At 42.4% G+C, this 24,325-nt stretch overlaps 2 protein-coding genes across 3 annotated transcripts in view; one reads left to right on the top strand and one right to left on the bottom strand.

Annotated features, from left to right (window-relative positions):
• The window catches only part of LOC142748896 (histidine--tRNA ligase, cytoplasmic-like), a 73,217-nt gene extending 66,655 nt beyond the window's left edge, over window positions 1-6,562 (bottom strand). For both annotated transcript variants that reach the window (XM_075856272.1, XM_075856273.1), the window contains exons 1-2: window positions 6,435-6,562; window positions 5,710-5,926 (exon numbers count right to left, since the gene is read on the bottom strand). In XM_075856272.1, coding sequence (XP_075712387.1) covers window positions 5,710-5,823 — 114 coding nt within the window. In that variant the 5' untranslated portion in view covers window positions 5,824-5,926; window positions 6,435-6,562. The remainder of the gene's footprint in view (window positions 1-5,709; window positions 5,927-6,434) is intronic.
• Window positions 6,563-6,951: 389 nt separating this feature from the next.
• The window catches only part of ZMAT2 (zinc finger matrin-type 2), a 38,149-nt gene continuing 20,775 nt past the window's right edge, over window positions 6,952-24,325 (top strand). The window contains exons 1-3 of the mRNA XM_075856271.1: window positions 6,952-7,067; window positions 11,013-11,106; window positions 12,187-12,313. Of these exons, the coding sequence (XP_075712386.1) occupies window positions 7,050-7,067; window positions 11,013-11,106; window positions 12,187-12,313 (239 nt within the window). The 5' untranslated portion in view covers window positions 6,952-7,049. The remainder of the gene's footprint in view (window positions 7,068-11,012; window positions 11,107-12,186; window positions 12,314-24,325) is intronic.

Below are 24,325 nucleotides of genomic sequence, written 5' to 3'. Positions count from 1 at the left end.
TTTCACGTATTTCACGGTTTTTTACTTTTATTATTAGTCTCCTAGAGGACTTGAACCAATGATCATTAGATTGCTTGCACAATAAACTGCAATATTAATATGTCAAAGATGGCAGACCTGGGGGCCTTCATTAGGCCCCCAGGCTACCATGACAACCATCACCACCCCGCGATCGCGGCCGTTGGACTGTCAGAGGGGCCGCCCCCTCTTTCTAACGTCTTAGATGACGTGGTCGCCATTAACCGCAGCATCTTAGGGGTTAAATGCGCGGGATAGTAGCAATCTATGACCCCACTCGTTGAAGTAAAGTGTCAGCTATAACATAGAGCAGACACACGCATCTTATGGAGGGGGCTTAACCCACAGGATATGCCATAAAAGTCGGATAGATGCGGGTCTTACCTCTCGGACCCGCACCTATCTCTAGAACGGGGCTCCCTAAAGCCCGTTCTAGCTTACTCGGCTCCGCTGCCTCCCCACCACTTCCTGGTTAGGTGGTCGGGAGTTACGGAAACTAGCTGAGATACGCTGTTTCCGTAACTCCCATAGAAGTGAATGGGAGTTACTGAAACAGTGTAGCGCGACGAGCTACGCGGTTTCCAGAACTCAGTAGTTACGGTAACAGCGTAGATCGCCGTGCTACGCTGTTTCTGTAACTCCCATTCACTTCAGGTGGCCGGGAGGCAGCGGGAGCCAAGTAAGCTAGAACGGGATTTAGGAGGGCCCCGTTCTAGAGATAGGTGCGGGTCCCAGAGGCGGGACCCGCATCTATCGGACTTTTATAGCATATCCTGCGGATATGCCGAAATTGTCCAAGATAAGAAAAACTCTTTAACCCCTTCCCGCTCCTTGACGTACTATTACGTCATGGCAGCTGTATCGTTCGCGCTCCATGCCGTAATAGTACGTCTCGGGAGTAACGGCCGTTTCGGCCGTCCTCCCGACACATACAGGAGCTGTGACGCTGCTGTCTTGTTCAGCAGCTGTCACAGCTCCTACAGCGGGGACCGATCGCTGTGTCCCCGCTGATTAACCCCTTAAAAGCCGCGTTCTATAGAGATCGCGGCTTTTTAGGGGTTAAGCTGCCATCGCCGGCCTGCTACGCGATAGCGGCCGGCGATGGTGACTATGGCAACCGGACACCAAACAATGGCGTCCGGCTATGCCATAGACGGAAGCCTAGTGGGTCCTGACAACGTCAGGACCCACTATGCTTGCTGTCAGTGAGTAGCTGACAGTTCTAATACACTGCATTACGCATGTAGTGCAGTGTATTAGAATAGCGATCAGGGCCTCCAGCCCTCAAGTCCCCTAGTGGGACAAAGTAATAAAGTAAAAAAAAAGTTAAAAAAAGATGTGTAAAAATAAGAAAATAAAAGTTTTAAAAGTAATAAAAGTAAAAGTCCCACTTTTTCCCTTATCAGTCCTTTATTATTAATAAAAATATATAAACAAACAAATAAACTATACATAATTGGTATCGCCGCGTCCGTAACGGCCTGAACTACAAAATTATTTTGTTATTTATCCCGCACGGTGAACGCCGTAAAAAAAAATATTAATAAACCGTACCACAATCACAATTGTTTGGTCACTTCACCTCCCAAAAAATGGAATAAAAAGAGATCAAAAAGTCGCATGTACCTAAAAATGGTACTGATGGAAAATACAGTTCGTTACGCAAAAAATAAGTCCTCGCACGGCTTTATTGATTGAAAAATAAAAACGTTCTGGCTCTTAGAATAAGGCAACACAAAAAGTGAATGATTGTTTACAAAACGTATTTTATTGTGCAAACGCCATAAGACATAAAAAAAAACTATAAACATCTGGTATCGCCGTAATCGTATCGCCACGCAGAATAAAGTGAATATATCATTTATAGCGCACGGTGAACGCTGTAAAAAAAAAAGTATACAAAAACAATAGTAGAATTGCTGTTTATTAGTCACCACGCCACCTAAAAATGGAATAAAAACTGATCAAAAAGCCGCATGCACCCCATGAAAACTACAATGGATTCCTCAAGGGGTCTAGTTTCCAAATTGGGGTCACTTTTGGGGGGTTTCCAATGTTTTGGCACCACAAGACCTCTTCAAACCGGACATGGTGCCTAATAAAAAAGAGGGCTCAAAATCCGCTAGGTTCTCCTTTGCTTCGGAGGCCGGTGCTTCAGTCCATTACCGCACTAGAGCCACATGTGGGATATTTCTCAAAAATGCAGAATCTGGGCAATAAGTATTGAGTTGCGTTTCTCTGATAAATCCTTTTGTGTTATAAAAAAAATGGTATAAAAAGAGTAAATTTCACCTCTACTTTGCTCTAAATTTCTGGGAAACACCTAAAGGGTTCATAAACTTTCTAAATGCTGTTGTGAATACTTTGAGGGGTCTAGTTTCTAAAATGGGGTGTTTGATAGGGGTTTCTAATATATGGGCCCCGCAAAGCAACTTCAGAAATGAACTGGAACCTAAAAAAATAAATAAATGAGGCAATACTTCGCTTCTTACATTATACTGATAATGAGCCGTGCCCACCCCGAGATGACCCCAGTTTTGACCGTTTGTATAAACGGAGACCCCTATTAGACCGTTCCAGTGCCCGGTTTTCACAAGCATACACCCCCGAGAAGTGTTTTTCTATTGATGAGTCCCTGGTACATTTTAAAGGGAGGGTTCAATTCCGCGAGTACCTGCCGGGTAAGAGGGCAAGGTATGGCGTGAAGATGTATAAGCTGTGAGAGTGCATCAGGGTATACCTACAGGTTTAGGATATATGAAGGAAAGGCCACCCCCAAACCAGACTGCATCCTGGACTACAATAGGTACATGGGAGGGATGGACTTGTCAAATCAAGTCCTGAAGCCCTACAGCGCCATGCGGTGTGGTATAAGAAGCTGGCCGGGCACATCATACAGATGGCTTTGTACAATGCGTACGTGCTACGTCGATGTGCAGGCCAGAGGGGAACTTTCCTGGAATTTCAAGATCTAATCTTTAGGGAACAGGAAGGGGGGCACCCAGTACTTCTGGAAGCGAGGCCACACGCATCGTACCAGGGCAACACTTTCCAGGATAAGTTCCCCAAACCGGTGGAAAGGGAAAGAGTCAAAAGAGGTGCAGAGTCTGCTATAAGAGGGGGATAAGGAAGAACACAATATACCAATGTGACACGTGTCCCGAAAAACCAGGGCTCTGTATAAAAGATTGTTTTAAAATGTATCATACATCCCTTGATTTTTAATTTACCCTGATGCACTCCGCACAGCTTACCCCCTTCATCTTTCCCTTCTGAGCCCTGCCGTATGCCCAGGCAGCTGATAACAGCCACATGTAGGGTATTGCCGTACCCAGGAGAACCCACATTACAATTTAAGGGGTGTATATCTCCGGTGGCGCATGCTGGGCACAATATATTGGACACTGAAATGGCATATATATATATATAAAATTGCAAATCTCACACTGCACCATCTGCTGCGCATTATCTTTTACACAGTACCTGTGGGGTCAAAATGCTCACTACACCTCTAGATGAATGTCTTAAGGGGTGTAGTTTTTAAAATGGGGTCACTTCTCGGGGGTTTCAACTGTACTGGTACCTCAGGGGCTTCTGCATACATGACTTAGCACCAGAAAAGCTCCAGTAGGCCAAATGGTGGTCCTTTCCTTCTGAGCCCTCCCATGGGCCCAAAGGGCAGTTTATCACCACAAATGGGGTATTGCCGCACTAAGGACAAATTGGGCAACAAAATGGGGTATGTTGTTCCTTGTGAAAATAAGAAATTTTGATCAAAAATGACATCTTATTGGAAAAAATATCATTTTTTTCATTTCACAGCCCAATTCAAATAGGTGCTGTGAAAAAACTGTGCGGTCAAAATGATAACAAAAACCATAAATGAATTCCTTGAGGGGTGTAGTTTCCAAAATGGGGTCACTTCTGGTGGGTTTCCATTGTTTTGATACCTCAACGCCTCTTCAAACCTGGCATGCTGCCTAAAATATATTCTAATAAAAAAGAGGCCTCAAAATGCACTAGGTGCTTCTTTGCTTCTAGGGCTTGTGTTTTAGTCCACGAGCGCAGTAGGGCCACATGTGGGACATTTCTAAAAACTGCAGAATCTGGACAATACATATTTAGTAGTGTTTCTCTGGTAAAACCTTCTCTGTTACTAAAAAAAAATTGAATAAAATTGAAATTCAGCAGAAAAAATGAAATTTGCAAATTTCATTTCCACTTTGCTTTAATTCCTGTGAAATGCCTGAAGGGTTAAAAAACTTTCTATATGCTGTTTTGAATACTTTGAGGGGTCTAGTTTTTAAAATGGGGTGTTTTATGGGGGTTTCTAATACATAGGCCCCACAAATCCACTTCAGAACTGAACTGGCACCTTCAAAAAAAGGCTTTTGAAATTTTCTTAAGAATATGAGAAATTGCTGTTTATGTTCTAAACGTTGTAACGTCCAAGAAAAATAAAATAATGTTCAAAAAACGATGCCAATCTAAAGTAGACATATGGGAAATGTGAACTAGTGACTATTTTGGGTGGTATAACCGTCTGTTTTTCAAGCAGATGCATTTAAATTCTGAAAAATGCTATTTTTTGTAAATTTTCTCTAAATTTTGCAATTTTTCACAAATAAAGACTGAATATATCGACCAAATTTTACCACGAACATGAAGCCCAAAGTGTCACGAGAAAACAATCTCAGAATCGCTTGGATAGGTTTAAGCATTCCGACGTTATTACCACATAAAGTGAAATATGTCAGATTTGAAAAATGGGCTCTGAGCCTTAAGGCCCAAACTAGGCTGCGTCCTTAAGGGGTTAAGGGCCTTTTAAAAAATGCAGGTCTTCTTTATACACTTCTTATGGACCCCTCCGTATTAGCCAGAGCAGAGACTCAATGCAAAGAGTGGAGCTCCCTCTGGAGGAACTGGCTGACTGATTACAATGTTCTCCGTACAAAAACTATTTTATATTTTCTATTTAGATTCCATTTCTTGTTTTAGCTTAAAAAAAAATACATGAAAAATCTGCACCAAATCAGCACTTTGTGAACAAAGCCATACAATGTATTTAGGTATTACAGTGTATTGTCGTTTTACTGGTCTCCTATTAAGCCCTGCCTCTGAAGGACCAAGCTTCCAGACCTGGGGGCCTTCACTAGCCATGACAACCCATCAGCACCCTGCTATCATATCGCGGGGGGTGAAAGGGCAATAGGATGATGAATGATCATGAGACCCTCCACTTCTCACTAACAGCTTACATGCCGTGGTTGCTACGGATAGCGACATCTAAGTGAATACACAGCTTTACTCCAGTCCCGGCTGTTAGAGCGAGGGGTCACCTATAATACACGGATGATACCCACAGCATGTGGAGCGGGCTCAGCTCCTAATCCATACTTCTGCCCCCCCCCCAGTCCTGATGTACATTATTTGTCACTAAGGGGTTAAAAAGGTCACGCAGGATTAGAAAAATAGGGCTGCCTTTTTCCATAAAGAGCGCTACACCTGGCCATGGGTTGCCTCTGGTATTGCAGCTCAGCTCCATTGAAGTGAAAGTGGTTGAGCTGCAATACCTCCCGTAGACAGGTCGGGAAGAAAGCCGCCATGTTTTCCGAATCCTGTGCAACCCCTTTAAGCTTGACTTGTTAAAACAAATTGTATCTGCACGGCTTTCTTGTGATAACCGCTTACCTGACAATTGGGAATGGTTCCTAATAAACAACTCGTATATGTACAAAGTGAAGTCCTCCGGGCACCCAGGATTCTCCAGCAGGACGACGACGATAAACCTTTTATAGCTGCCATGATTAATATGGTCGAGGACGCTACGATTTCTAAGAATCGTTCATTTTTCAGCTCAGGGTAGGTTACCTTTTATTCCTCCTATCACGACGGTTTGTGCAAAGATCTAAAAAAAATAATAATAAATAAAATCACAGGACAAAGTGACGCAAACACTGCCATGAAGCTGTAAGAGCAGATAAATGGACGAGCGGGCTCATCGCTTAGTAAAGATGCAATTATTTATTAGAGAACTATAAACGGTCACTCCGCAATATAATCCTGACTGCGAGATTAAAGTGTCCCTCCAATTCCACGCTCCCATCCGGTCAGACATCGAAGTGGGGAGACGACGCACGCTGGGCGGTACGGCGGATGAGGCAACCGCACAAGGAGCAACGTGCCCGGGCCCTATTACTTAGAATAATTCCTATTAGCCCCAGATATGTCCTAAGAACACACACATACATACATACATACATACATACATACATACATACATACATACTACTATTCCAAGTTGCATAAAATAAATTATTTTGAGAGAATAAATTGATCTGCTGCACTGCTCACTAATTTATATACTAAACACGTGTCTTTATGTGGAAATGAATAAAGGGTTAAGGACTGCTGACCTGATATTCATTCATGCCTAAAGTCTAGACCTGTAACGTCCTCAGCTCCTCCAACACATATTCCATGTGAATCTGTCACCTCCAGCGGTAAGGATGACTTGTCTAGCCTCTTGTTCGACTCTATGGTGCTGCCCGAGCTAGTGACGTCATGGAACAGCGCTGCTCTGACTCCGTACACTTCTCGTAATGACATAATATTAACAGCTCAGCACTTTTAATATGCAGCACTCTTGGAGTTTAGACGTACAGTTATCTTTGATTTTAAAAAACGACCACGTTTATTGATTTTAAAGGTGTCGAATGCCCATAATAAATATGGCGCGTGGTGTCTCTAGATGGATATCCGGTAATGCCACCCATTTCTTGTTTATTATTATATTGTACGTTCGGTGTTTACATTATATATTTTATCGCATATCACATACCGGATAACCGCGTTATGTCTTTTTGAGAAGTATATCATGTATATCAGAAGTGTATCAATGTTTACAGGCTCCTCCCCCTGCTGAATCTCTGGCTGAGTGGGCGGAGCTGAAGCCGTGGTCATGGTGACTGCAGGGAGCTATCGTTTCGCATGACGTCATTCAGCGCGACAGTCGGCTACTAGGGTGCAAGATGGCGTCAGGAAGTGGGGTGAGTGATTTCGGAAGCGCTTTCGTTCTTGCTATTTGTTGGTGATTGATGCCGGTTCTCGCCCGGTTTTCAGGACTCTGGTTCCCTGTGGAGAGCGCCCCCTTTGCTTTCTGGATATTTTAGTGACCAATGATTTACTTTGTATGAGCGCAGGGGGGCTGCTCATTGACTTCCTACTACATTTAGACTTTTAGACACACTTGCTGCTGTGGGACTACAAGTCACAGTATATACTGCTGCTGTTCTGGGGTAACCTGGTAATAAACCAATTAATTGATACAGATATACACAAACAATTTCCCTATAGCACAAGTTATGACTCAAAGTTAAGTGAATATTAGTTCCCGAGCGTATTAAAGGGGTATTACACCTCTATAAACTGGTCATAGACATGAAGAATCTCCCCCAATCCGATTAGTTCTGCAATATTTTTTTTTGGTTGTTTATTTGGAATGGGATTAGAGCAGATTTTCCGTCCGGCACGTGAGGGAAATATTTATCTTTGCATTGCCCTACGCGGTTTCGTCTCGCAATACTAAACGCTACAGTCGTTGCTAGGATACGTTTTGTAAAATACATAGTTTTAATTCCAGACGCAAAGATTATTGTTACTTATTGTATCTTAATAATGATACTTCCATCTCTGATCCAGCATGCACACAGCTGTATATCTGATCCATAATGTACAGGTCTGTAATAATCCCATTGCCTGCTATGGGTTTATGCTTTACCTGTTATTTTAAATGGAGACACATAGAAGTTTTTTTTTCCTCACAGATTTATATAGAATATATATGGGAAATTGTGGCGTGTTTCATTGCTTGCTGTAGTATGGAGGGATTCTCCTGTAAGAGCACGGTTTCTAGAGGAGACGAGACACGGAGTATTTACAGCTCTGTAATAAGGACCTGTATGGACATCAGAGAGGGGTTCCCCTGCTCAGGACCCTCCTCTATCAGCGAGACCGAAGAGCGCTGCCCTCGGCTGTTTCTGGAACTCGAGTAGTTTGTGTGGTCGAAACTGCCACTCCGTGCAAACTGATTGGGGGCCTCAGTGATCGGACCTCTACCGATCTTTCATTTATCACCTATTTAAGAGATAAAGGTTTCTATTTGGGATACCCCCTTTCTTCTTAACTGGGAACCCCTTCAGTACCTGAATACGAGAGGCTAGATTACTTACAGCTCAGTAACTCAATGTTCATGGGAGCTTTCCCCAAGGCCGGCTTCAGACAGGCGTCCGCTCACGTCCTACCTTCTGTTCTTTAGTAGGGTAAGGCTGAATTCACACGATCATGTTCAGTCCGTAAATAACGGAACGTATTTCGGCCGCAAGTCCCGGACCGAACACACTGCAGGGAGCCGGGCTCCTAGCATCATAGTTATGTACGACGCTAGGAGTCCCTGAGTCTCCGTGGAACTACTGTCCCGTACTGAAAACATGATTACAGTACGGGACAGTTGTCCCGCAGCGAGGCAGGGACTCCTAGCGTCGTACATAACTATGATGCTAGGAGCCCGGCTCCCTGCACTGTGTTCGGTGTGGGACTTGCGGCCGAAATACGTTCCGTCCATTACGGACGTTAATGTGCTCGTGTGAATCCAGCCTAAAGGATACAGTGCCAAAATAAACTGATAAATAGAAGGCTAAGAGTATATTCACATACTCAGGTATATTTCGGAGCGTAAAACGTTCATTCATATTGCGCTCCAAAGTAGACTAAGGGCATGTTCACACGGCGCTAAAAAAAACCCTGTGTAAAAGTGTCAAGCTAGCGTTTCTTGTGAAGCACTTTTTAAAATACAGGCGTTTTAGGCATTTTCCGCTTGTTTTGTGTGTGCTTTTTGCGTTGTATGTAATATCCGTGCGCTTTTGCATTGGTTTAAATGGAAAGCTTAATCAAGCGTTTTTTTTACATGAGTTTTGATGCATAAAACGTGCCGAAATATGCGCCATATACTCATCGTGTTAACATAGCCTTTTAAAATGTGCTTGCCCACAATTTCCCATTCATTTCAATGGGAAATATGCTGTGTACTTCATATGATGCAATTTTTTTTGTCATGTCACATCTTGAGCTGCGTTTGAAACTGATTTTCCATTCTGACTCAAACATACGCCTGCAAACACAAAATCAGCCGCAAAAATGCCTCGATTCTGAGACCGTGTTCTCTTTTATTTCATTTTTCTGCCTCAAACATATGCCGTGTAAACACTCCTTTAGGCTCGATAGGTTTCCCATCATAAAAATTGGTCACGTATCTATTAGTCCCTCTTGAATGCCCAGAATGAAAAGGCTGCATTTCCAATAAAGTGTTAGATTCCACTTCATTCTAGGGATCAGTAGGGTTCAGAGAGGTCGAGTATCGATTAGCCATCAATGTCTGACAGAACCTCTAAAACATTATTTGTATTGAAAAAAATTAAGTCCCAGTGTATACATACAGTTAGAGGGTCTATATTGCCAAAGAGTAGTCCCGGGTCACAAGGTCTTTATACATAAAAGGACAGTGGCATATTATAAATATAATTTCCCTATAAGGCACTGTAAAACCCTCAACAGGCCCTTAAAGGGGCGACCCAGATGGAAAATTCGCCTTAGTGGACATTGATAGAATCTATCAATAGCAAATCAGAAAATCAAGCCCCTGTTAAAATACTTGAGCAAAGCACCACAAAATATAAAAATAAAATATCAATAAATATGGTGAGAAAATCGGGACAGTCTTCTTGAACAGAGTGAATTTAACAAATGCCCCACGAAAAACCCACCAGTTGGTGCACTTTCTGAGCCTTCCATCACTCATGGTATGGTAATTGCTCAGCTGATTCGCCTAGTGGAACCATATAAAATGGCACCTGGCGTTTTTTGTTGCCTGTTGCACCCTCTGGCTCGCTTTTAATAGGGCATGTGTAAAAAATGTCGCGCACTGATTTTTTTTTTTTAAACCTATTTCAGTCCATGAGTGTTTTAATTCTATCAGAATAGATGATTTACCAATCTCCCATATCTTTATTAATTCTTTCTCTGTGTAGTTTCCTGATGAGAAGATCCTCAGAGGGCAGAAAAAATTGTGGGATTGCCATTGTAAGCAAAAAAAGCTTAATTTTACTGGACTTAAAATTATCAGAGCAATACATTTTTATTCCAATAACTTCCCTGTGTTCATAAATGTCATCACTGTTCCATTGAGCAGTTCAAATGTCACATACCTGCCCCATTAGGGCACCCAATCCAGGGTTTAGAGGGTTGTCCCAAGATTAAATGTTATCCCCTAACCACAGGATAGGTGATAACATTCTGATTGGTGGGGGTCTGACCACTGGCACCCCCATTGATCATGAAAATGGGGGTCCCATTGTTCTGAATGAATGGAGCGGCAGGTCGAGCGTGCACCCTGCTCCTCCATTGACACTCTGAGACTGCCGGAGATAGCCAAGTACAGTGCTTGGCTATCTCCGGCAGTCTCATAGGGAGTGAATGGAGCAGCAGGACGCAGTCTTCATTCGGAAGAATCGGACCCCCATTTTCATGATCAATGGGGGTCCCAGTGGTCAGACCCCCAGCAATCAGCATGTTATCACCTATCCTCTGGTTAGGGGATAACGTTCAATCTTGGGACAACCGCTTTAAGTACAAGGTCCATGGACAAGTAGTTTTAATATCTATGTAGCAAGGTGCTATAAGGTACATTGGCCAGTTGTGTTGTTTCCATGCATTGCTTGTTCTTACATGGAATTCTTGCACAAGAAAAATCCTTTAAGTGCCATCCATTTGTGTGGTGGCTAAAACGCCCATCTGACACGACCCTAATGATTGAAATGTTCTTTGAGAATTTGCACTTAAATGAGCCGACCTCATGTTAAATCTCGATCAATAAAGAAAATGATTTGCATGACTATTTTACCGATTTCTTTAAAATGTATCTTTTGACTTTTTTTCAGTCAAAGAACACAGATTTTCGTCGAAAGTGGGATAAGGATGACTATGAAAAACTTGCACAGAAACGGATCACGGAAGAGAGAGAGAAGAAAGATGGTTTGTAGTATTTTACAATCTAGTGTTTGTGTCATCGTGCTTTTATTGCTGCAAATCTGATTTTGACTATTTTTGGATATGTAATATACACATGCATTTGAGGACCGTTCATTGAGTGATGGAAGGTGCCGGCTATGGGTAAGAGGGTATCTAGAAAAAGAAAGGAAAAAAAAAAGGTCAATGAGAGGGCATGACTCTCGAAGGAGCGCAGCAGCCCCTTCGTTCACAAGGCGCTCGCCCTCAGTGATGACATCGTTGGACATGTCTCAATGACATATCAAAAGATGTTTAATGGTGAACCTTCCCTTTAATGGGCCTTTGCCTATAACAACACCTATTCAAAGGGGTTTTCCCAAAATTGATATTTGTGGAATGTCATAAGAATGGGAGAACTCTTGTTCTGTATGTTTTCAGATTGTCCCATAAAAACAACCTGTATTCATGTGCCCTGTTAGGACATTTACGACTGAGCTGGAACTGAGAGCCTCTCTGTAAGACCCAGCGTGTCCATATATTACATGGATGGCCATTCATTTCTCCTGACTGATCAGCCCCTTTTTTTTTTTTTTTTTTTTTTTTTTAAAGTGTTCACTTAGAGAAACAACCCCTTTAACTTCAATTAATTTTAGTGGAGACTTTTCCGGATTGGGTCTGGAATCCTCTTGTTTCTGGAGTTCACACTAGCGTCATGACTTCTTTTATAACAAACTATGGCGATTTAATATTTAAAGAATTCTAACTGACACAAACGAACCCCATTGAGTTTAATAAGTTTTGGCTGGTTCCAATATTTAGTTGACAAAAATACCAGCACGGCCGGCGGAACCCCTTACGGAGGCTCTCAACGCAACGTTCGGAACCTGTGAATTACTAGATGAAGTGTAGACTGGCTTTTATGAGTGTCTTCCCCAGATATGGATTAATATATAAATGACATGAAAATTAATGATAAACAATTCGTGTTTTCTGACTGAAGTTAAAAAAATTTGGCCTAATAAATTTGTACATTTAATAGACCATGTAGGATTAAAATGTTATTTGTGTTCGTAACTTTTCATGAAATTTGTCTTTTATTTGTAGGCAAACCTCTACAGCCCCCGGTCAAAAGAGAGCTGCTCAGGCACAGAGACTACAAGGTGGACCTGGAGTCCAAGTTGGGGAAAACCATTGTCATTACAAAGACCACTCCCCAGTCTGAGATGGGAGGGTAAGTGCACTGGAAACTGCTATGTATAGTCCTGAATTATTGTGCAAAATGCTAGGTCTTACAAGGATTGACTGCTCTGGACAGTCCCTTTTTGTTATCAGAATCTCCCTTCAATAAGCTAGTTACAGGATTGTTCCACATTAACGTGAATCTGTCACCAAAATGCTAGTTTTCTATGTTTGGAGCAATAATTTTCTAACTATGTAATATATAAATAAACGGGAAAAAAAAAATACATAGTCAGAACGCCATCAAAGACAGTACGCCTGCACAGTGGATGTGTATGTACCTTGCTCAAAAAAATTAAGTGAGCACTTAAAGGGGTTGTCCCTTGAAGGACATTTATGACATATCCACAGGATATGTCATAAATGTCAGATAGGTGCGGGTCCCACCTCTGGGACCCGCAGCTATCTCCAGAACGGGGGCACCCTAAACCCCGTTCTACCACTCTGCTCTCGCTGCCTCCCGGCCACTTCCTCGCTATATGGCCTGAAGTTACGAAAAACAGCGTAGCATACGAGCTACGCCATTTCCGTAACTGCCGTTCAGTTCTATGGGAATTACGGAAACAGCGTAGCTCAGCGAGCTACGCTGTTTTTGTAACTCACGGCCATATAACCTTTTTTTTATGGTCGGAATTCACCTGGTTCAGCCGCAACACAGAGCGGCTGAACAGGGTTTATTGGTGGGACACCCATCTATCTATCTGAAGTATATGTCATAAATGTCTCATAGGAACACCCCTTTAAGCATCATATTATAACACCAAGTCAGTTAAACTTCAGAGATATCAATCTGTCCAGTTAGAAAGCTTAGACGATTGTGAATCAATTTCACCTGCTTTGGTGCAAGTGAGAGCAAGTGCACTGGACAGGCCACAGATCATTCCTCTCTCCTTATCCTTCCTGAGTGATTCTTCTCTAGTTTGTGTCCTTGTCACTACTGGTAGCATGAGGCGGTAGCTGCAGTCCTTTCAGGTAGTCCCTCTCCTCCAGGATGGCACATGTATACATGCCGTCGCAAGAGGGTTTACGGTGTTCCCGGCACTGTTTCAAGAGCAGATTCCAGAACACGGGCTGTTACACGAGGAGACCCATATAGGGCCGTAAAAGGGCATCGACACACCAGGAGACCAGTATCTGCTCCTTTGTGCAAAGAAGGTTAAGGGGAGCACTCCCAGAGCCCTACAAAATGAACTCCAGCAGGCGACTGGTGTGCATGTTTCTGACCACACTCTGAGAGTCCTTGTCAGACTTTACGTGGTGCAGTTGGCCCTGGGTTCCTCCTGGTGCTGGACAATGCCCGGCCTCATGTGACCCGAGTGTGTAGGCAGTTAATGGATGACGAAGGCATTAATGCCAATCAATGGCCTTCACTGTTCCCATACCTGAATCCTATTGAGATCCTCTGGGTCATTATGAATCAGTGCATCTGACGCCACCAAGTAGCGCTGCAGACTGTCCAGGAGTTCACGGATTCCCTGATCCAAGTCTGGGAGGAGATCCCCAAGACACCGTCCTCTGTCTCATTAGGAGCGTGCTCAGATGTTGTCAGGAGGGCATACAGACACGTGGGGGATCGCGATACACACTTCGGAGTCACATTATGAGTTGCTGTGATGAAATTCCCGCAAATTGGATCTGCCTGTGATTTAAAAAATTTAATTTTTTTTTAACTTTAATTTTCGGGGTGACTTTGGATTCCAGCCCTCAATTGGTTGAAGATTTTGGTTTCCATTGACCACCAAATCGCATGTAGATTTTACGCCTCAGGGGTCCATGGATAGGCCTGCGGGATCCGATCCGGCTTATTGAAGATCACAGTTGATGCATGAAAAAGCAGTGGAGTGCAGGGGCAGCCCACGATGGAGGTCCGGGTTAAAAGGATACAATTCTTTATTAGTCTCAAAGCTTATAACACGTTTCAATGTGTGAACTCTTTCATCGGATAACGGAGACTCCTGTAGTTTCTGTTACCTGATTAAGAGGTTTGCACCATGAGTTGTATCTGTTATTGCTGCTCCACTCCGTTGAAGTGAATAGGGCTGAGCTGCAATACCATACACAGCCTTGTGCACGGGTTGTTGTTTTTTGGAAGACTGCAACCATGTTTTTCTAATCCTGGACAATCCCTGGCGGATTTTATTGCAGAAATTTCTGCGACTGAAGATTTGTTCCACTCATCTGAATGCGTTTGTTTCTGAAGCAAGCACATGGATGTCTGCAAGTTCCATTCAGATCAATGGAACTGATGTTTATTCGCAGAAATTTCTACAACAAAATCTGCAACGTGTGCATCCACACTAATTGCTTAAAGCTCATTGAAGCTCGAGCCTTTAGACTCATTAAGACCCACTGACAAACCCCTTAGAGGGTGCACATTCTTTTCTGGTATGAGGGCCACAGTATGCCATAAATGTCTCAAATGGGAATGCCCCTTTAAAGTGAAAGTATGTGAGAACTATTACATTGTATTATACCCAGTGTCCCATAGGTAGCGGTGTATAACATAGGGATTGAAAGAGTACCAAAGAGAGAATACTAGTCATGTACCGCTATCTCAGGCTTGCACTTGTCATAGCGCCGTAACAGTTTTTACTAGATCTTTTCACAGCCGTGTCTTTAAGACCTCCAAGTACACAGATAAAAATGTCTGTGTTGCATTGGCTAGCAGCTGTATAGAGCAGCATTGCAGGACGCAGGTTATGCACCCCTGCCGAGACTCATTCATTCCGAAGTAAAAATTCCTGGAAATGCTGCTTAAAGAGGCTCTGTCACATCAGTATAAGCGATAGTGTCGCGGTGGCCCGATGAGCTGTCGGAGGGGGCCGCCCACCTCTTTCTAACAGCATAGATTCCCCGGTCGCTATTGATCGTGGCATCTAAGTGGTTAAACGGCCAGGATCAGAGTGACCTCTGTTCCTGGCCGTTTAGTGCGAGGTGTCTGCTGTATTACACAGCTGACACACGCGGCGTAAGGAGTTGTCTCAGAGCGTGAGCCCGCCTCATACTTCAACCCCTGCACCATGACGTATGGGCACGTCCCGGTGCATTAAGGGGTTAAACCAATCAAAGTAAAAGTGCACTGAGTACTCTAACCCTTTTAATACTGAAAACTCTGCAGATTATAATCTGCTGGACTGTTAGGTCTTTGCTGGCCGTGCAGTGATGGCACGGGCTCAGTAGCTGATTCTGTAAAAAAAAAAGGCAAAATTGTTTTTTCCCCCCCCACCAACAAAAAAAATTTACAAAAGTTTTTCAATACATTATATTTACCACAAAATGGTGACATTAAAAATACAGCTCGTCCGACAGAAAACAAGCCGATATATGACACGCCCTATGTAAAAAATGATGCCATTTGGAAGGTGGGGATGAAAAAACTAAAAAATTGCAGCGGACAGAAGTCCTGGCATGTGGTGGACAGCACCTTATCCGTACACTCTTGTGCAGGTCCAGCAATGTTCTCCGGTATAAGTATTCATACATACTGGCAGCCAGGGAGATGAAAATGGTGGTCAGGACCCAGCGCTGGATTATGAATTGTAAGGTTTTAAAGCTTCAATATAATTTTCCATCTTTCTGAAGTAGGTGAAGTGATGACACAACGTGCATTAATGTGATACATTTAATACTTTGCTAACCTTGCCTAAGGGCAAAGCATGCTGGGATTTACTGCAAATGGACTAACTGATTGTCAGTAGTCGAGGTCAAGGAAGATGAAATGCACATAAAAAAAAAAAAAATACTCAGTGCACTGGTTATCAAATTTATTATAAAGATACATTAAAAACGTAAAGTCATTCAATGCGTGTTAAACCTAAAAGAACATGGCTTTGTAGCTTATTCCACTCTTAGATCAATAAGGAGGCCAATGATTGTGTTTTCATTGGTTGCCTGCACCTAGGTGGCAGTATCGGTGAGAGAATATGCCTTGAAGAAATGACTTGTTTTCCAGAACAAAGGTCCACTACTAAATTTCCATTACAAAGGGGCTGCAACACTTCAGAATCCTTTTGAGCAGAATATCTGGCACGACTTGTTGAGTGGTGGCGTGTTGAGTATCACCAAGGCGCCATTAACACCTAACGAGTTGTCTTAAGAATTGCTCCATCAAACATAATGATCTTTGGAAGTCTCCAACCATAATATAAAGCGTTTTGGCACATTGCCAAGTGCAGAAGCCCATACTCTAAATCATTGAGGGTCCCAGCTCTTTATCTTCTGACTTGTGCTCAGAATTTTCCTTTTAGTTATGGTATGTTAAACTGGTAGGCAAAATTAGTTCGGCTTTAGGAGCCAATTAAAACTCGTCCCATTCATATTTTTTTATTTTTTTTTGTGACCCATCAAGCACTTTATTTAATAAACTTCATAGAAAAAAAGACCATAAAGTTGGTCGCCAGCAGAAAATTTGTGGGCGCGTTGACCACCAGGGTTCTGGGATTTGTCTAGATGGGTATATTATGCGATTGAAGTAAAAAAAAAAAAAAAAAAAGTCATATCCTTTTATTTCCCATTTCTTTTATATAGACCAGACATATTCCTGAGGCCATACACTGACTGTAATCGCTTATGTCAATCTAAGATCCTTATCTCAAAAATACACATTACTTTACTTGGACCAACTTCATAGGAAGATCACTAATGTCTTATTCAGACAGGTGTATTTTACCTGTGTTTACCTGTCCGTATTCTATATGTAACACCTGGATCCACTGCAGTTCTACTGAACTGCCAGCACCATAGAAGTGCTAGGAGGGGATCTCTATTGATTCTCTTTGCTGCGTCTTATTCACAGCATTTTAAAAGTGTCAGCCAAATTCTATCAAGAAAAGGAAGTCATAAGACCATAGGAGATACTGTCCTTGCGCCGGCCTTTATCGCGCAATTCCATCTGACAGCAGCACCCTGAACAAACTAAAATACGGGTGACTTAGTGGACACCTTCTGCCGTGACTGTTCTTTAGGACCATCCCAAATACATGGGACTAATAACCTCATCTAATTAAATTGCATATTTTTTAGAATATTAAGGGAAACATTTTCTGGAACGTTGTATGAAAATGTTTTAAAATGAAGGAGCTGCCTTAGTGATAGTATTAGGAACTCATTAAAATAAAATCTTTTTTAGACCATGTTTTAATTAAAGATGGGAAAATATTATCCCCATTCACGTCAAGCTGCTGCCAGTCAAGTGAAGGACATAGCTAGGTGCAGTTCTAATTTTAAATGATCTAATAATGGAAGACAAGGACATTTTTGAAACTTTTTGCTGAGGATGTCCTAAAAGGACAATACATCTTAAAGAGGTTGTCCACTTTAAACAATGCCTTTTTGTTAGGATACCCCAAACGTAAGAATATTACAGGGTGTCCTTCTGCGGTTCCCCTTAGCAATCAGCTGTAATTTGTGGGGTGAATCCGTCAGTTTAGTTAGTTTCCCCTGCAGTGCCGCCACATAGTTAATTAAGCATTACAGACTTCCCAATGTTATCGACAGGCTATTTGTGTAATGCATGGACATTGCGAGAGGCGTTCTTCGTATCTGCTCTGGATAATAGGTGAAAGTCCTGAACGAAGGACACTCCTCTATTAAAGGTGTTGTCCGTGACAGGATAGGTCGTCATTATACGATCGGGGGGGGGGGGGGGGTTCCGACACCCAGACCCCGCACCGATAAGCTGCATTGCGTTTTTAAGGTGGCGTTCTTTTTCTCTTATCTTATGTATTTTGGCTCCGTGGCGTTTTTAAAAAAAACGCAGCAAGGGTTGGTTTCGTGTTTTTGTTTTTTTTTGTTTTTTTTTTCCCCAGCAGTTATCTGGGGTTCTTCCTTAGGCTGGGTTCACACAGCGTTTTTTGCAGGCGGAAAATCTGCCTCAAAATTCCGTTTGGAAGTTTGAGGCAGATTTTCCTTTACCTGCACGCCGATTTTCGCTGCGTTTTTTCGCCTGCCGCCATTGAGCGCCGCAGGCATAAAACGCTGCAAAATACACTTTCTCTGCCTCCCATTTACGTAAATGGGAGGTCAGAGGCGTAAACGTCCGAAGATAGGGCATGTCCCTTTTTTCTCCCGCGAGACAGTTTTACCGCTCGTGGGACAAAACCGCCTCCGCCTCCCATTGAAATCAATGGGAGGCATTTTCGGCTAGTTTTTGTCGAGTTTTGCGGCACGGTTTCCGCGTCAAAAAACTCGCTGTGAACCCAGCCTAAGACCTCCAAAGGTTGTTTTTTTTTTTCTTAATAAAAACGCGTGTGTCAATGTTTGTTGGTTTTTTTGTGGTTTTTTTTTTTTTTTTCAGAATAAATCATGCAGCACAATACATTTTTGCAGCACATGAACTTCTAATCACATGATTTGCAATGTGAAAAACGCCACATATAAATCCAGGTAGTAAAACACACTTTTTGCAATAAAAGCCACAAAACCGCATGCACAATTTTAGTTAAACTTGAATTTTGCCAAAATAGGAAAATGCCACACAGTGTGTTTGAAGAAAGACTTAGGCCTCATGCACACGACTGCAGCTGTGTGCACGGTCCGTGATTACGGCACGGACAGGCTGCAGTGTGTCATTGCCTTCAATGAGCCCGGACCGCAATTGTGGTCCGTAAAATGACATTTCCTATTTTTTTTTTTTTTTTGGGCACCGGGCAATGCACGGACCGTGGAAACCACATTCGTGTGCATTGGCCTATAGGATATAATGTGCCCTATACTATCCGCAATTTGCTGATAGTATGCGGATGCAAATGCATGGTCGTGTGCATGGGGCCTTACATTGGCCAAAGATCTGGTAAATGAGTGTTCATACGAATGCTCGTTCCCGATCATTGTCCTGTGTTAACAGGGCAAAGATCAACCAATTAACGAGTAAATGTTCTTTCGTCAGCTGATCGCAACATTTCTGCATCCAAAAGAATAGCCGCTAGTCTGCAGCTCATCTCCCCTTTTAAACGTGGGAACGAACGATGCTAGTCAGGATCGTTCGTCCCCATCCTAAACGATCACTGCTACATTTGAACGGAGCGAACGAGCGCAGAACGACAAGCTGTATCGTCGTTACAGTGCTCGTTTTAAAGGTGGTAAACACAGCCAGTATCTGCCTATGTAGAACCACCTTAACGAACCTCATTTCAGACTGGGAAAGACCTTAAAGAGGCTCTGTCACCAGATTTTGCAACCCCTATCTGCTATTGCAACAGATAGGCGCTGCAATGTAGATTACAGTAACGTTTTTATTTTTAAAAAACGAGCATTTTTGGCCAAGTTATGACCATTTTTGTAGTTATGCAAATGAGGCTTGCAAAAGTCCAAGTGGGTGTGTTTAAAAGTAAAAGTCCAAGTGGGCGTGTATTATGTGCGTACATCGGGGCGTTTTTAATACTTTTACTAGCTGGGCGCTCTGAGGAGAAGTATCATCCACTTCTCTTCACAACGCCCAGCTTCTGACAGTGCAGATCTGTGACGTCACTCACAGGTCCTGCATCGTGACGGCCACATCGGCACCAGAGGCTTCAGTTGATTCTGCAGCAGCATCAGCGTTTGCAGGTAAGCTCGACTTTAACTAGCAAATTTAACTAGCTTGCCCCCCCCCCCCCCCGTTCCTTCTGACTGCACGACCTTACCGAAGAGAACTTTTGAAAGGAGCAGCAGACGAGCATGTGCGGTGCCGCTTTATTCAGTTTCTAGGGCTGACACACAGCTGAGTACATCGCGCAGATGTTTCCATCAGCCTCATAGACCTTGAATGGAGCCGCAGGGCTCATGTTTGACTTCCACTCCCTTCAAGCTCTTCCTCCACTGAAGAGAGAGCAGTAAAGAGGAATGAGGGCTCAAGACCCTCATTCTAGTAATCAGTGGGGCTGATAAATAAATATCTATCATAGAGCATCCCCTTTAAGTGAGAGAGATGAGCATATGTGCTGTCAGTTCTCTCCTGTTTCTGCAGCAACGGGTGGATGTTCCCGGCAACATAAATGTCAAAGGATTACATATCCCTTTTTAAGATTGCACCCTTGTGCCTGAGATGCGACTCTCGTTTGACTTTACTTCACTTTAGTGATTTGAGGAACGACTCAAAGCAGTGGTAGTTTTTCCATTTCATATAATCTTGAAATGCTAATGTGATTAGCATGGGCTGGCAAAATTGCTGTTTAGCAATTGTACATTAGGGAATTGCATTATCAACTATTTCATAATATACTTTATTTCTAATCTTTATAAGCAAGTGACATTGCAAGGAAATCAAATTCCCCATGGCTGTTCTCCCTGGCACCGTCTGCAGAATACAGATGTTGGTCACGGTGCCTGTATTCTGTAAATGGAGAGGGCATAAGGGCTGTGGTTATGGCCTCACTGCTCTCTACATTCATACGTTTGCTGTAATAACAGTGGTTTGAGTAATTAGACGTTTTTTTTTTAAGGAGTTGCTCCATAACGCCTGCCCTTATTTTACAATAGTGAAGTGAACCCCTTTGAATAGAATCTGGGAGACTGTAAATGAAGATATTTTGTAATGTATTATTATAACTATCTGAGAACACTTGACACCAGTGGTATCAACTATTGGGCAGATGTGGAGGACAGATCAGGATGATCACCACCTTGAAGATGGGTTTGAATTTTCCCGATGCAGATGTAATGGGGTTATGTAATGGAGCACACTGTATGCGTTTCCCCCTAACACTGTATAGATCTAATGTCTTGATCAGTGCACTTTAATAATGTTAAAATGAATCTAGCGACCTGTATGTTCTTTTCTCTTTTTAAGAGCGCTGTAGGTAAAATAACAGTATATGTTCATAAGTCACTGAGATATTCTAGCAGCTCTTATTATATTACCGTCATATTTTGGGTGCATTAAAGGGATGACTTTGCTTTTTATTGCTCCAGACTGCGGTGTGCATACACTGATTTGTACTTCCCTTTTCCAATAAAAGTATTCTTGCCTCTCTTTAGTAGTGGCTGTTGACCCGCAACTAATAAAAATCTATTGATTCACTTGAGAAGGAACGGTTGTCCAAATATCAAACAAAAAGTAAATAGCATATGTGGAGCGTGCGAGCAGTGCGTCTGGTATTTGCAGCGCTAGAAAACATCATTTAGAATGTTTCATAGTTATGGGATTTGGGCATTCTTTATTGAGCAAAATATCAGGTTGTGACCTCTTCACTTTTTACAAAGGGCTTTAGAGAGCCACAGCTTGTAATGGAGTCAGCACATTACTTGTACGCTTTCCTATCTCAGCTGGACAGGAAGCCGTCAGTAATAGCCAAAGCAACTAAAGCTATTGGGTAGTATGCATTGGTGTCTTTATATTAGACCTTTGTATTTATATTCGCCCTTAGTGGGGGCTACATCAAAACTTGAGCAGATGGTTCCACATCCTAATCATATAATGAGGCTTTTACATAGTGACATAGTTGAAAAAAGACACCGCTCCAATTCCCACCTATAATCCTACCGTGTAAATCCAGAGGAAGGCAAACCCCCCATGAGGGTGATGCCAATTGCCTCATTAGGGTAAAAATTGCTCCCTGACTCCAAATACGGAAATCAGAATAAATCCCTGGATCCACATCCCATCTCCAGAATCTAGCACTCATTACCTGTAATATGTTTTTCAAAAAAGGCGTCTCAAACTTGTTCAAAGTGTCAACCATCACAATATGCTTTGGCAGAGGGTTCCATAGTCTCACTGCTCTTACAGTAAAGAATCCTCGTCTGTGACGGTGGTGTAACCTTTTTTCCTCTAGACGTAGAGGATACCCCCTTGTCCTTGTTACAGGCCTAGGTGTAAAAAGATCATTAGAAAGATCTCTACTGTCCAGTTATATATTGTAATTAGATCGCCCCTAAACCGCCTTTTTTCTAAACTGAATAACCCCTAGAGGTCTTGAATCCTCTAGAGTGCCTTACCAATAGTAATAAAATTAGCCAGAAGGGGCAGATGGAATGGATGAAGTTTGCTGCAGGATCAGACCGCAGACAGGCTTTGTTTGTAGTCTGTAACCATGGCGATATAAGTCTGCATATGGGTTGTATACACAAAACAGTAATATATTTTTTAAAAGACAATTTGCAAAGTTATGTTGTTTTATTTTGGGTTCTTTGTAGTAACAGAATAATTCCTGCGAGAGTTCATAACCTTTTGGTAATTGGGATGCAAGAGGAATTTAAAAAAAATAAAATTGGCACATTTAAAAAAAAACTAGTATATTTTGTGTAATCTAGTGTGAGAAATTGAATATTAATCCCTTCCTGCCTTGCGCCGTAATAGTATGCCGGGGGTCGCAATTGGTTAACATATTCAGTGGTACTATTAAGGCCCTCTGAAGTCGCCGGGATTGGAAAGGACTCCCATCCTGGATTTTTGACCCGTTAGCCGCATTGAAGTGGTTAGATAGAGGGAGGGGGTTTCCCTCTGTCACCCCATTGGCGCCCCACGAAAGTGATCACAGGGGGAGGGGGGCGGCGGGTTGTTTTGAAAACTGGGTGCCTAACCAGGTCTGTCATACCCAGAAGCCCATTGGACCCCGCCAGAGTTTTACACTGACTCATTTAAATATGGAGAGTTTATTGTTCAACGCCACCCCCAGACGAAGGCATTAGCGCCGAAAGGCGCGTTGGGGCAGACGTTCTCTGTCGTCTATCCTGCATCCATTATGTGTATTTTATATCCCTTTGATATTCTCATGCACTTCTTTGTGTAATTGATCTCCATGTTTATATTGACCCAATACATGTCTTAACACTGTGTATCTTATGTGCTTATATGGCGCCTTTTGCATTTATATATGTCACTTCATTTTGGTCTATATATTTCTTTTGGAGGGTTCTTCATTGGCACATTTTGTACTTCCTGGCTATTCGTGAGATGCACAGCATCCTGTCCTTTTTATCTGTCGGTCTATTCCTTATTTTATTTATTGTGCTTTTATTCTGTAATTCAATAAAGATTTTTCTATTGTTTGCATACCTCTTGTCTTTATACCATCTGTTTCTTATAGGTCATATTTTTGTGATGCTTTTTGGGTTCACACCCTAGTATCAGCCCCTATAGATTACATATATTGATTATTTAGTTACATGTTTGGACTATTTGATCCATACTGCATTTTTGGTTAGGACACACAATACATTGCAATACATCATATTAGCGATCAGAAGGTCCGATGTTTAAAGAGACTCTGTCACCACATTATAAGTGCCCTATCTCCTACATAAGGAGATCGGCGCTATAATGTAGGTGACCGTAATGCTTTCTATTTAGAAAAACGATCTATTTTTACGTTAGGAGCGATTTTATTTATTTTTAAAAAAAATGTTTTTAATTTTTTTTGTTTTTTTTGATTTTTAATTTTTTTAGCTTTATGCTAATTTGTTTCGTAATGCCCAAGTGGGTGTGTTTTTTACTTTAGACCAAGTGGGCATTGTAGAGAAGGGGTGTATGACGCTGACCAATCAGCGTCATGCACTTCTCTCTATTCATTTAGTCAGCGCATAGTGACATTGGGTTGTTTACTATGTGCGGTCTTATACTGACATATTAACGTTACTGAAGTGTTTAAACCGTTACAAGACATTCCTTGCAGCCAGGACGGGATGTCTATTCACAATCCCGACACTTCGGTAACGTTTGTGTGGGATTTACAGCAGAGCAAGCGTAATCTCGCGAGATCTCGCAGTAAATGACCGGTTACAGCGAGATTACGCTTTGCTCTGCTGTAAATCCCACACAAACGTTACCGAAGTGTCGGGATTGTGAATAGACATCCCGTCCTGGCTGCAAGGAATGTCTATTCACTGTCTAAACACTTCAGTAACGTTAATATGTCAGTATAAGACCGCACATAGCGAACAACGCAGTGTCACTATGCGCTGACTAAATGGATGGAGAGAAGTGCATGACGCTGATTGGTCACTGATTGGTCAGCGTCATACACTCTTCTGTAGAACGCCCACTTGGTCTAAAGTAAAAACACGCCCAGTTGGGCATTAAGAAACT

Source organism: Rhinoderma darwinii, chromosome 3 (assembly GCF_050947455.1).
Source record: "Rhinoderma darwinii isolate aRhiDar2 chromosome 3, aRhiDar2.hap1, whole genome shotgun sequence".
NCBI lineage: Eukaryota > Metazoa > Chordata > Amphibia > Anura > Rhinodermatidae > Rhinoderma > Rhinoderma darwinii.
The sequence above is the reverse complement of the archived record's forward strand: the minus strand, read 5'-3'. Positions and strand labels throughout refer to the sequence as shown.